Source organism: Conger conger, chromosome 5 (genome assembly GCF_963514075.1).
Source record: "Conger conger chromosome 5, fConCon1.1, whole genome shotgun sequence".
NCBI classification, from domain to species: domain Eukaryota; kingdom Metazoa; phylum Chordata; class Actinopteri; order Anguilliformes; family Congridae; genus Conger; species Conger conger.
In genome coordinates, this window is record NC_083764.1 from 60,491,649 (window position 1) to 60,505,001 (window position 13,353).

Consider the following 13,353-nt stretch of genomic DNA (forward strand, 5'->3'; position numbering starts at 1 on the left):
CAATTTTGTATGAGTCGTTACCAAGGGAGATTGTGCTTTTGAAGTCCATGCATAATAATAACCTGCCCGTACATATTAGATCTGCAGTCTTGTTTCAGAAGACCTTTGAAAACCCACTTTTTTCTACTTCCATTTCCATTTCTTTCTATTTTGTTTTATTGTTGTTTTTATTGTTGTTATTGCTGAGTGTATTATTATTATTATTATTATTATTATTATTATTATTATTGCTGTTCTTTTTCTACTTTTATTTACAGCATTCATTTTATTTTTATTTTTTCATTAATCTTAATATGGTGTATTAAGATCAATTGCTTGCAAATTTGTAATTACTTTTTGGAAAAGTGCTTTATAAATGAAGACCTATCTTCCTTCATCATATATTAATATAATGATATCTTTATAATAGAGGTATCTATTTATCTAGATGTATTTAAAAAAAGCATTAAAAAAACCTCCAGAAGGTACATACATTCCACATGCGTTTGCATACTGTATGTTATTGTCACACTGCCATTAATACAGCTAAAAACATGTCAATGTGTGTGAGTCTCTATGAGAACCTCTTTCACCTACATATCATCTAGCAGTCCAGAAATCAACAGGTGCCGCAACACCACTTGTCAGCCAGCAGGGGTCACTGTTGCTCAAGGAGATGCTGGAATCCTGCCCTGCAGTCTCAGGGCAATGAATCTGCATTCCTGCAGGTGTCAAACACTAGTCCTGCTAGTTTTCTGGGTGTTCTCGGCACCAGTTGTTCATTTTAGTCATTGCTTGGCTAAAGGATCCACACACCTTCTTAATTGGCAGCTGATTGAAAGGAAACAAAAAAATCCTCCGATATTATGGCTCCTTCGGAATTCAGTTTGACACCCCTGCCTTACAGGGATGCCTACAACAGTCAGTCCTGGCGTGAGTTGTACATAATTAATAATCATTACATTACTAATTGAGATTATTTGTCCACTTTATTGGGATGATTGTTAATCATTGCACAACAGATGGCTGTATAAATAAGCTGAATCAACATCTTTCCTCTTGAGGGCTGAATCAAAAGTTATAATTGATATGATTCCACCAATTCATAAATAAACTAGGGTACTTCATATTACCAGGGGTTTTATTAAATAATGTAGTTTTACTGTATGCTTGTTATTGTCCAATATCATTTTATCTGTGCAGGTACCTGCTGATATTACATTGGAAAATGTATTTATTGTTACTCCAAATCTGCTTGTATTGTGATGTTATCCCTCAAGTGGTTGTGTGTTTATTGTGCCACTTGAGAACTGAGAAGGAAATACATACCATTATAACATTTAACAAATATATGTTTATAGGCATAGTTGGGTCTGTGATTATCAAAAAAAAAAAAACAGTCGAAACAGAAACTAATGCTGGAACAATATAATCTCAGGCTTTTAGCATCCTCTTGTGGATATAGTCAAAATGGCTACTTGGATATCCTACATTTATTTAAGTCTACACTGTCCCCAGTGACAGTAAATTCTAAATTTGAAGTCAGTTATGGTAACCCTTGCATTGTCATTGAATCTATATGTATTAATTTCTTGGTCGAATGTAGACTCAAACAGACTCAAATTATCAATGAATAAGGAAAATACATTTTATTCTTTACTGTGAATCTAGTCTCAGCTTAAGATGTGTTCTAAAAGGCAATAAATAAAATCATCAATATTCAATTATTCAGCGTGAAGTAGTGTCCCAAATCTTTACACAGCTGTGGAACAGAATGCCCGACATACTGTAAAACAGTCGTTGGAATGGTCCCAAAAAAAGGGATTATTTTTGTTGTATTCTATAGTTCTCTATTGCCTTTTGTCCTCCTCAAGACTGCTCACCTCTAAAACAATTATTTGTTTTGTACAAAAGCATTTTATCTGCTCCTTACTTAACCGAAACTGTTTTAAGGTGTGGTGTCTCTGTTCTTCTGATTTGTCCCTTCCGGAAGGGGGCACTTATATTCCTTTGAAGTTGTAGTATAGCTGTTGGATTAGTGGAAATTTGTCAACTTTTCTCAAATTTTCCAACAGAGGGATAACTAATTTGCAGGTTTTAGCCATTATTTGATGTAGAAAAATCAAATCTAAGTTCATACATTTTTGCTTTAATACAAATTGTCTTTTGCATTCTATACAGCAGAAGAGGCTCTAAATGAGTGCTTTCATTGGGACTCAGCTTCTCAACACAAAGCTGCTGTAATGTAAACAGCAAATGTAAACAATGTGCAAATCAAATATCTATAAATATTGTATTGGCGAGTGGTAAACATAATATCTCGCATAATCTATCTCTCTGCCGTGTAGATGTTACTTTGAAAGCACAAACTTCTTCTGTAAATACAAATGTATACATGTGTGTTACAGATAACACATTGTCATTTATGAATTTTGCGACTTATATGTATTTTAGCAGAATGCTTCAGTAAGCCTTTTTGCGAGGGCATTCTTGGGGACCTTCTTGATTGCATCTAAAAATGTTTACAGTAATTGATGCAATGTCTCTTGGGTGAGGAATGATTTCAGGCTTTACTGACCTGGTCAGAGCTTTAAAGGTGCTGTTGTTTTTGGAATTGTAATTACATACAAAGAATTTTAAACATATAGAGGAACCCCTGTTCTGGAATGAATTGCTTTTACTCAACCTCAGTCATCTGATTGAAAAAAAATACTAAAATCTGTCTTTCTTTTTTATTAATAATGTAGAGTCACCACAAGATTATTAGGGTGGAAAATAAACCAGAAATATGTAGATCTGTGAAAATCCTTTATTGTTTGAAGAGGTGTTGAACTATGCAATGCAAATGTTTGAATTCTGAGAAGAAAAATATTCAAGTAAAAATGTTTTAAGCACATGATACAATGCATAGCTGTGTTTATTTTGAACCTCTGCGTTGTGCAGTGTATAATTACACAGACAATATGGCATGATTAAAGCACATAGAGCTGTTTTTAGTGAGCTGAAAAAGCATATATTTTAAGCCTCTGTTTAAAAGCTTGTCTTTCATCAGTCTACACCAGTATAAAACAACTTGAACTTTAATCCAAATTAAACTTTTTTTTTTTTCTGGTAGAATCTGTAAAACAAATATAGACTTTCAGAATCCCACTATCAACCCAAATGTCCTTAAATGTACAAATGTTTTCCAAACCGAATAATATAAATATATCTGTTTGTTCTTTTTGTGAGAATAGAGAATAAATGAGTATATCCATATCCATATCCCATATCCATTATTCTGTGCCATCAGAGTGAGAGTGACTTTGGTCAACAAATACTGCTTTATATCGGCTAATTCTGTATTCAGTGTTATGATACCAAAGTTAAAAAATGAATATAATGTCTGTAACATGATAATCTAAGAAAAAAACAAACACATTTCACGTTATTTTTACATTTTGATAAATGCGACACAAATTATGAAGAATTTAATGCCTCTTAAATAAAACTAGTCAGCCTTTTAACCACTTGTAAAAGTTTAATCTAAAACTAAAAATTTTATATAAAACAAATTATGCATTAACAAGCAGAACAACATAAAAATGAAACCCAACTAAGTAAGAAAGAAAGATTTTTTTTTTTAAGCCAGCTTTAACGCTAGCTGTTTATTTTTTACTACACACACAAATGTTTCAATGCTCCCAGACCTGTATGTACCTGTACATTATTTACCTATATTCATTAATGACAATGGGAGAACCAGATGTTCATATCAACATTAAAATATTAAAATAGGTGGCATCCATTTTGTCTCATGTACAGGTTACTGAGGGCAGCGCAGGGTAGAACTTAAACATATTTCTGGTTGTCGTGTCTTCCGCCCTCTCCGTGATCATGTACCATCCTGTCCTGGGGAGGAGCTTTGTAAGCCACTGCTCTGAATCTGAAAAATAATGGAAAAAAACTGTTAAAAAGTTCATATTCAGTTGATCCAAATTAATATAATTCCCAGCTCACAAGTTATGAACAGCTCATGAGCTGGGAATTATAAGGTTCTCACTGACAGTTTTGAAAAAATGAATCAGTGTTGTTTAGTGTTGAAATATGTTGTTCATAGGGCACTAAATACATGTGTGAAGTTTTATACAAAAATACTGTTTACAAGTATGAAAAAAGAAAATGTTAAAGCCGTATATGCTTGGAGCCCATTCACTTTGGGATATTTGAAGCTCAATATCTCAAAACTCTCAGAACGCAGAAAGAACCTTCTAATTCTCAGCTCACAGTTTGCTCTGTGAAATTTAAAATCTGTGATGACAAAATAGCATCTATCGTCTCCAAAATGGTGAGATAAAGATACCATGTAAATATAATTTATTGTATATAAAATTATGCAATTAAATATATGCTTAAATGCATACGTGCATATTTTCTGTAACTTATAAGGTTCTATATTGCAATCGAATGTATTTGCAGAAACACGCAATACAATACAATCAAGACGTACTCTGACTTATCCGGAACCAGTCCTCGGAAAGCTAGGCACATTAAAATCCCACCAACCAGCAGCACGGCTCCTCCTATCCAGCCTACAAACAGGGCGGGCCCAAACGTGTACCTGAAACGTAGAGAAACCAGAAGACTGAGACCAAACAAAACAGATTCTCCAGGAAATGACTAACTTCCCCTGAACCGATACCAGTCCACGCAAAGGCAAAGAGTGGCCGCTGTGTGCCGGTCTTCTTACCTGGGAGTGAGTGTCCCTCCTATACCGCCCATTCCCATGCCACCCATTCCGCCACTGTACTCTGTGTTGTACGTGGTCATCATGAAGCTGGACACGATCTGATTGGCGTAGACTGAAGCTCCGGCTATAGCACAGAGGCCTGTGGTAGAAACACAATGGAGCTCTGAGCGTCATGTGTCAACTGTCGCTGGCAGCAGAAAGCAAGGGGGGGGGGGGAAAGCATAGGCAGAAAAATACTGTTGCAACACAGGGGAAGTATCGGCGTGATGGTTAAACGGTACAACCTCAACCTTTTCTTAAAACGAACGTCTGCAGAGGAAATTATGAAAAATTAGAATATGATGACGTGTTCAGATGAAGACCAGTATTACAATGATGAGAGGGGTCCTGTTGAAGTTCCTTCTGGATTGCTTTGGAGCATTGGAGTAGTGTGTGAACTCTACTTTCACAAACAAACAAAAGTATCGATATCAGTAATGTCGCTAAAATGTCACGTCACCTCCAGGTTTCATGCCAATCGGTCTGCACAATACTTTGCTTAGATATACACAATTAGCATACTTTGGTAGACAAATGAGTTGCTAATGAAACCGTGTGCAGATTGGCTCTGTGGATGTTTGTGAGAAACCATTTGAAAGGAGATGTTGCTGTCAGGTTTTTCCAAAACTAGATTATCAGCGCATTGTGTGCCATGAAAATATGGGTGTGGTCAGGTCCGTTGTATCAGCAGTGTGAGCTGCAGTGGACATCTAGAAAACTTAAAACAAAACTGGATAGATAGATAGTACTCTGGAAGAATAAGTGGAAAAATACCTGAATTAGATATTTGGGTGAACTACCACTCTAAACTAAAATAAAATACATTACCAGGAAGAAGATCCTTGGTTCCCTATATACAAGGTTCTGAAAAGATGGGTGGTGGCATCTATTCAATATAATCAGATTGTCTCGTGCGCGAGTTTGATTTCATTGCTCCACGCGCACTGCCGTTGGACTGTGCTGAGATGGAGGATCCGCAGACACGGAGGTCCGGGGCGGGGTTTACCTGCGATGATGAACATGACCCCGCACGCCAGGGTCATTTTGGCCTTGGTCCCGTCCTCCGTGCTCCCCATTCTGATGCACTTCAGGGAGCAGATGGATATGAGGCTGGCAATCGCCCCCATTACGATGCCGACGATCATCAGGGCTCTCACAGCCTGGAAGCTTCCTGCGGGACAACAACATTATTAACACAGGGTTAATAGGGCAGTAACGCAGTCAGACTTATGTAATTATATGAATGAAAGTACATATTCTATGCATACAATAACATAGTACAATTTCAGATAATCTATAACATAGAATATCAATACATCAAAATGGAAAAATTCTATTACGTGACAATATTGTTGTAGAATATATTGCAGTTGATAGAAATTTGAATGAGACTATTATATTTTCTGGAATACAGAATCAATGTGCACACTCACATAGCTTTTCTCTAGACTGAAACAAATGTGTTGATGTTTCACATTTATTAGTCATTTTGGTCTTCGCAATGTGGACATTTCCATAAATGCTATGATAAAATAATATGATAATAAATTTGTAATATGAGTTTTAACCTTGAAGAGGGAAAATTTCTCTAAATGAAAAAAAAATTAAAAACTTTCTTGAACTTAATAGTCAACAAAATATTTCTCAAAATATCAAAATCTTTTCCTTGTAAATATATTGCTTTTAACCCATGCAACAAGATGAGTAGCATACAGGTAAGTTTCAGTGCTACACAGACCATCACAGGTTCTGCTGACTTTATCATACGCACATTCAGTTCTATTTAATTCAGTTTTCACCAAAAGTTCCAATAGAAAAACAGTCGAGGATAAAATCAGTGAATCAAGTATAATCTTAAATCAATCCCTTACCTCCCAGTCCTAGAATAGTATAGAACGGCCGACATTGAGTGGTGCCATACGATGACCCAACGCATGAATTCCACAGACCAGAAAAAGTATAGAAACTTGTCACTAATGCGAAGGAACGGTCCTGAATACTCCACATGTCCATCGCAGTGGCGGCCGATATCAAAAACAGCCCCAAAGCCGACAGCAAAAATCCCAGTAGCTGAAACATTGTGGCAGCCATTTTGTTTTCCCTGTGAATTGGAAACAAAGCCTCCTGGACGACACGATGTCTGTATAGTCATGAAATGGAAGCCAGTTCTGCATCTCTTATCGCTATGTACAAATGTGAGAAAAGCTTATCTAGTGTTTGCTCACATTGTTCATGCACAACCTTTCGAGTTTCGAATATGTTTTTTTATTCCACATTTGCGTAATATGGGGAGTGGTTTCAGCTAGAATTGGGGGTTTTTTTCACTGCTTTATCTCACATTCGTTTTTGTTTAATTCACAAGTGTATCATTTCTTGTATTCGAACATGAACCCAGAATTCCGGCTTGTGCTTGACCTCCAAAAGATCCTCTAACCATGAAGAACAATTGGCACTTTGTCTAAAAAAGGTTTGCTTTGCTCCCCTTTCCCATCTTCATTGCAGCAAATTTTCCCATAATCTTTACCTGGCTCAACAAGGAGCCATCTGTGCATATTCCCTCATCAGGTTATCATTGTGGTAGTCTTCTCATAGTGATCTGATGAGTTTTTCAGTGTACCTTTCAATAATCTCGGATTTAAATTTAAATTCTCTTAGGAGTTAAACGTGCACTAACCACTTCCCTGTTTACTTAGTGTAGTGCTACACCTTTGTAAGAAACTTCTGTCTTAGAATATATTTGTTCATAGCCATTCCACTGGTGCCCAGGATGAACACCCTGATAGCCAGTGAGGAAAACAGGTGCTTTATAAGGGCATGGATGAAATTTAGCTTGTTTGGTCAACCTTTAGAGACACGTTCTGATACAATTACAAGAAGGGAAGTTTTATTTGGATGTCCATTTTGCCTTATTTGACATGTTCTATTGTTTTCATTCAAGTTCCCTAATAGTATGTGTTCCAATTCTGAATGTCGGTTTACATGAACATTTCAGAGTACTTGAAAGTCAATCTGCCAAACTATCCTGGCACTTTGTATCTGATTGATCAAAAACAAAGCATTTTACTCTTAAACTTACATAAATAAAATCATACTATGTAGAACTATGCATGTTCTGTTTTGATAAATGTGCATTAACTTATATTGTATTACTATTACTTGCCAGATTCTATTACAATTCCTACTAAAGTGACAAGAGCCAACTGTGGTCATACAATTCAAAGGTCCGCCCTCAAAATGCTCACATCCTTCTGAAATTTAGCAACATAGGCAGGTAATCTGTCCAGTATTATAGTTGTATATTACAGAAAAGTTTTGCTGTGTTTGTTTTACAGGTTTGGTTTGTCAGTGATTGGAAGAAGGGTAATACACCTTTAACAAACTTGGTCCTTAGCTAACAATGATATATTGTAGCTCGCCATAAGCCACCTAAACATTGACCTTTCCTGAGCACTTTGCTTAAAAGAGGTTTTTGCCATATTCTTAAAAAGGTTACATGAAAGTTACAATATAGCATGAGACTGTGTCTGAATAGTTTAAGATATATGTAAATAAGAGCAGCTTGTAAAATCCACACATGGTGATCAGCAAAACATGTCCTTAATATTCAAAGGTACAAGACTTCATTTGGGTTCAATAATATGCAGTATAATCAAGAAAATGTTATCCTTAGAAACATGAATTATATCAAGCTGTCAGTTTGACATGAATCAGTAAGAGCTCAGCCTTGGGGCTTTACATACATTATATTGGCATGCAATTTTATAATGGTGGAACTTTGCTATTTAATAAATCTTTTTTTTAAAAGCATCACAAAGAATTCATAGGTCTGATTCTGGGCCTTGTGTCAATTTAACCTTTTTATAAAGAAAATAAATCCTTGATAATTCCATCAACTGTTCGTGGATACATTTCATCATGTACTAGTCACATAACAGGGAGCAAATAGAAATAGACCTGTGGCAAATTCAGCCACGCAATCACAATGACCGTTGCAAAAAAAAAACCCCATAAGATCAAAAACTACAAACCAATCAGACAGAAGGCAGGACTGCCTCTTGGCTTTCAATGGCGTTGAATGAGTTTCACAGAGACTGAAGAGACACTGGAATTCCTCAAGGCTACAGAATCTATTAAGTTTAGCGCATCTCAAAGCAGCGACATCAACAACCTATAAACCTCAATTTCAGACTTAATTGTGTCAAACCTCCAACATGGTATATGTTTTCTATTGAATTTTCTTTCTTTTTCTTTTTCCATTTGACATTGCATTCAGCTGAAGCAGTGGGATTGTTAGTGGAAAAAAACATGTTCAGAAACTAAAACTTTCTCTAGAAACAGCAATTAATTCTGTTTTTAAATGACCAAGTACTTAATTTACATTTTTGTCATTTCTAACAATAAAAATAAAGTATAATTCATTCAATGTAGTTTTCCCAGTTTCCCAATAACACATTCTCTCACTAATATTCAGCATGGTTTAGACTTTTTTCAGTTGATTATATGGGTTCTAAAACTGTATGTATTTTTCTTAGTTTTGGACATCTGAAACATAATATAACATCATTGGAACATAACCAGTATGATTTGAAATGTCCCTATTTAGATACGTTAACAACTGAGATTGTGTTCAATTTCAACACACTTTATTTCAGCTATATGCCTTTGAAATATTACAGCTGCTAACGTAGCTCTTATGATTGTGATATTATGATATTTATGATATTTATGCGGTGTCATTCTCCATAAATATCACTTTCAGAAGTTTAGGTCCTTAAAATGAATAAACTCTCCGACCAAACAAATGACACAAAATGCATGACTGTGCCACAGGGATCTATTCCCAGCGGCGCTCAATCGCACGTTCATGAGTCTACGCCTTCTTCGCAGGCTGATTCAGGGCGGCCCTCGATCGCACGGGGAGAGCGCAGCAGGCTAAAAGAAGGGCGGTCGGCACCCACCTGGCAGGCCTATGATGGTGAAGAACGGCCTGCATTCGGTGAGCCCGGAGGTGGCCACCTCGCAGCTCTTCCACAGGCCTTTGTAGACGTAGACGGAGGTCACCACGTTGCCCTGCCGGTCCTGGGTGCTCCAGTTATTCATCCCCGTGGCGGCGATGACCGCGAGCACTCCGATCACGCTGAGGACGAAGGCGGCGGACTGCAGCATGGTGGCGCCCATCTTCACGCGGTTTCAGGGGGGGGCTGTGGTTACTCTGTTCGACAGCTGCAGGGACCCGAACTCTGAGCTATAAAGCTGCGACCGCACTGAGGCTGAGCAGGGCGGATGACCTGGGCTCACCTGGGCTGTGTGACTCAGAGGGGGGACCGGCCAGTCATGTGACAGCTCACGCCTGCTTTTCAGAGACGCGCTACGCTCTGCGGAGATGGGACCACCTGGTACCTTTCAGGTAGCGGTCAACCAACCGCCAAAAGTGTTTGAGCAAATAAGAGTGGTGGTGAACCACCCATTTCAGACAACGGCTTACTGTAAATAGATCGCCCTTACATGAGGAGGGAGTTGTTTTTGAGGTCATTTGGGACTTTCTTGTCGTTTTTTTTTTCGGAAAAGGAATTTGTGTCATGAAGAGTGTTTGTGAATCATGATTCCACAAGGCAAACTCCCTTCCTGACTGATTTCACAAGTGCGCGTAGTTTCTGCCTCATGATCTCATGATTCAAATGCCTTCTAATCAGTCAGCCATGAAACCCACTCTTTGGTTATACGCAAACAGTGACCCATTCCACGGTGAATGTACAATTCTATGAATAGAGTATTTACACGTTGGCTTGAAAAAAAAAATTATAATAATGAGGGTACCAGTTCTCTGAACCATCTTTTCCATTTAATGTTTATATAATCGAAATGCCACATTTCATTATAATTTGCCAGAAGGGTGCAGATTGCAGTAGCTGCCTCCCATCTCAATGTTCCTCGCCCTTATCTTTCTGTCAACACTGCCCACCTGGCCACCGTGCTGGCCACACCCTGCTTATCACAGCCTATTCATGGAGGGAGAGAGCCGGCCCTGCTTCTCTTCCCTTTACTGAGGCTGGCCACCCACTGACTCTGGGTAAGGGTGGTCGAAACAGGATGCTTATTCACACATTTTTAGCAATCACACAAAATTGCAAATTATGTTCAATAGTACTGCAATATGATTGGCTAGTCGACGAGTCCATTGACAGGGCCACACACAGAACGGTAAAAAGCATGGGATAAATATGTGCAAATGGTATAGAAAAATGAATAGGTAGCCTGAGCAAGCGGTACTGCTCAGATATTAACACTAGAGGGCAGAGTAGGTTAACAGATCAAGTCATCGACTTGAACAAGAATATTTGAATAACTTTATGCTCCCTCTACACGGACAAAGAGTGAAGATATTTTCTCTTTATATCCCAGTAGATGAAATATTCAGTGTGTAAGCCCTTTCCTGGATAATAGTCAGAGACTGGCGCATGAAGAAGAATAACATGGTTTATGGTCAGGAGGAACATATCCAACCTCTTCCTGTTTGGAATCCCATTTCCCACAACACCTAAAAGAGAAAAGTATTTTATTCAACAAGGTAGAATAAATATTCATGACTACCACATGTCATTCTTAAATGCCAAGATTTGACTCTTCATTCTAACTGAGAAGCTTGAATGCCCTCAAGGAATGGAGGAATGGTAGCCCAGAACCTTTAAAAGCAGCAATCTTTTGCTAGGGGTTCTCAAACCCCTGTGTATGCTGTAACCCATTAATTCTAATAGGCAGTCACTCTAAATGAGTAATTTAGTGTATTTTATTGTCTACAAAAGGTTTTAAGGTTTTACATTCTTAAGTTTTAAGTGATCGAGAGATGGGCTGTAACAAACCCAGTGTAGTGTCCCCCAGGAAACTGAGAGCCCTTGATCAGTTGACTCACAAGTATTGAGCAAGGTTTATATATATATATATATATATATATATATATATATATATATATATATAAAAAATATGGTACAATAATAACATTCTGAAAAACTATATACATTCTACACTATGACTACACTATCAGTAGTAGTAGTAGGATCAGTAACATTTTGGAGTATGCTTATACATGCTTAATATATGATCAATAACTATTTTAAACATTACGCAATACATTTCAGACTAGTCTAAGTATTGGTATATGTGTTATTAAAAATAAAACTGATGAGACTGAATAAAAGGCAACAGCAGTATATTTATGTTGTGTGATTTCCCAATTGAAAACCTCTTTCGAATGATCTAATTTACTAATATTTACTAATGTTGCGTGAACAATCAAGAGTGTATTTTTCAAGAAAATATAATACTGCTCTTTCATTTATTTAAGGGTTGGGTAGACTCGGCAATTTTAATAACAAGTAGACAACCACAAAGTATTGAAAAATTGCACAAACATGTATCAGCTTATACCTTCAGTGGTTTTGATTCATTTTTTTTGGCAGACCCTCTAGCCTTTTATTCGTAAGCCATTGTTCCAATGTTCCAGGCTTGCTAGAATTAACTCGAGAGCCACACATCTCTTTCAGCTAAGACAAAATCAAGGACGGGAGAGAAAAGAGCTTCTCGTGCTGTTAGCTCGCTTCAGCTAATCAGTGCATTGAGCAAAGTGGCGAGCGTGCCGCGTAAGTACGGTATCACCAGGAACTGAGCTGATGGCTGGCTGTTGTCATTGTGCCTGTTCGTGGGGTTTTGTAGCTTTGTCCTTTAGCCGAGGGGACTTTCAGTGTAGAGAAGAGAAAGAAAAGAGAGCGATAGAAAGAAAATAACTCACCTTCAGTGTTGAAATATTATGCTCGCTTGTTGTTCCCTACAATGCATGATTGCTTTTGTGTGTGTGCTGCGGACAGCAATTTTTATTTAAGGCAAATAGGAGACGGATAGTCAAATGCTGATGATACCCTTTGATGATATACTATAGGAACTAGGTTGTTTAATTTCTTTCGCATCGACGGTAAAGACATTTAAAGGAAATACAGCCAGTGCTGTGAACTCAAAGGCTCCCAGGGGAACGGCCATGACACAGATGTGTTGTGTATCGGTGCTTTGTTTGGACAGGGGAATGCCACCTAATAACCAGCAACAGTTACCTGATCCATTGATAACACATTACACCTCCTGGTGCCGCAACCAGAAAAAAGAAATTGGGATATTATGACTTCCACCTTTAGGCTAAGCTATTTCCTTTCACTGCCATTATCCAACCACTCAGGAAAGAAATCAGAAATGGCCCCACCAGGTGATGTGTCCTGCAGTCTCTGATAGGGGCATCGCTGTTACTTCCCACAATCGGTGCCTTGGGTGTGTTTGCTGTTTCTGACATGCCGTGTTCTTAAATGTATAGGGCCTATCAATCATATTTAGCGACAATCCTGACACAGCAATAATGAGCCCTCCCGGAATGAGGAAATGGCATTTGAATTTCGTTTCGGGACAATTTCAGCGTCAGGTTTGTTTCCCGTCACGTCTGGGTTAGCTGGATAATTGCACAGCTATTTTTAACAGCAGTTCTTGTTTCAGTTTTTCAAGGGTTCTGGGTTTTCGTGCACGTCCAGCAAACGCAGTAATCCTGCTTTGCTTGATCACTTCGCCTG

The 13,353-nt window shown here is 37.9% G+C and overlaps 1 protein-coding gene across 1 annotated transcript; it reads right to left on the reverse strand.

Moving 5' to 3' along the window:
- Positions 1-3,698: 3,698 nt before the first annotated feature.
- cldn18 (claudin 18) lies at positions 3,699-9,987 on the reverse strand. The gene is made up of 5 exons (XM_061243762.1): positions 9,706-9,987; positions 5,754-5,918; positions 4,709-4,847; positions 4,469-4,579; positions 3,699-3,904 (listed from the first exon to the last, which is right to left on the reverse strand). The coding sequence occupies exons 1-5, from the start codon at positions 9,923-9,925 to the stop codon at positions 3,811-3,813; spliced, it is 729 nt and encodes a 242-aa protein (XP_061099746.1). The 5' UTR covers positions 9,926-9,987; the 3' UTR covers positions 3,699-3,810.
- Between the last annotated feature and the right edge of the window lie 3,366 nt (positions 9,988-13,353).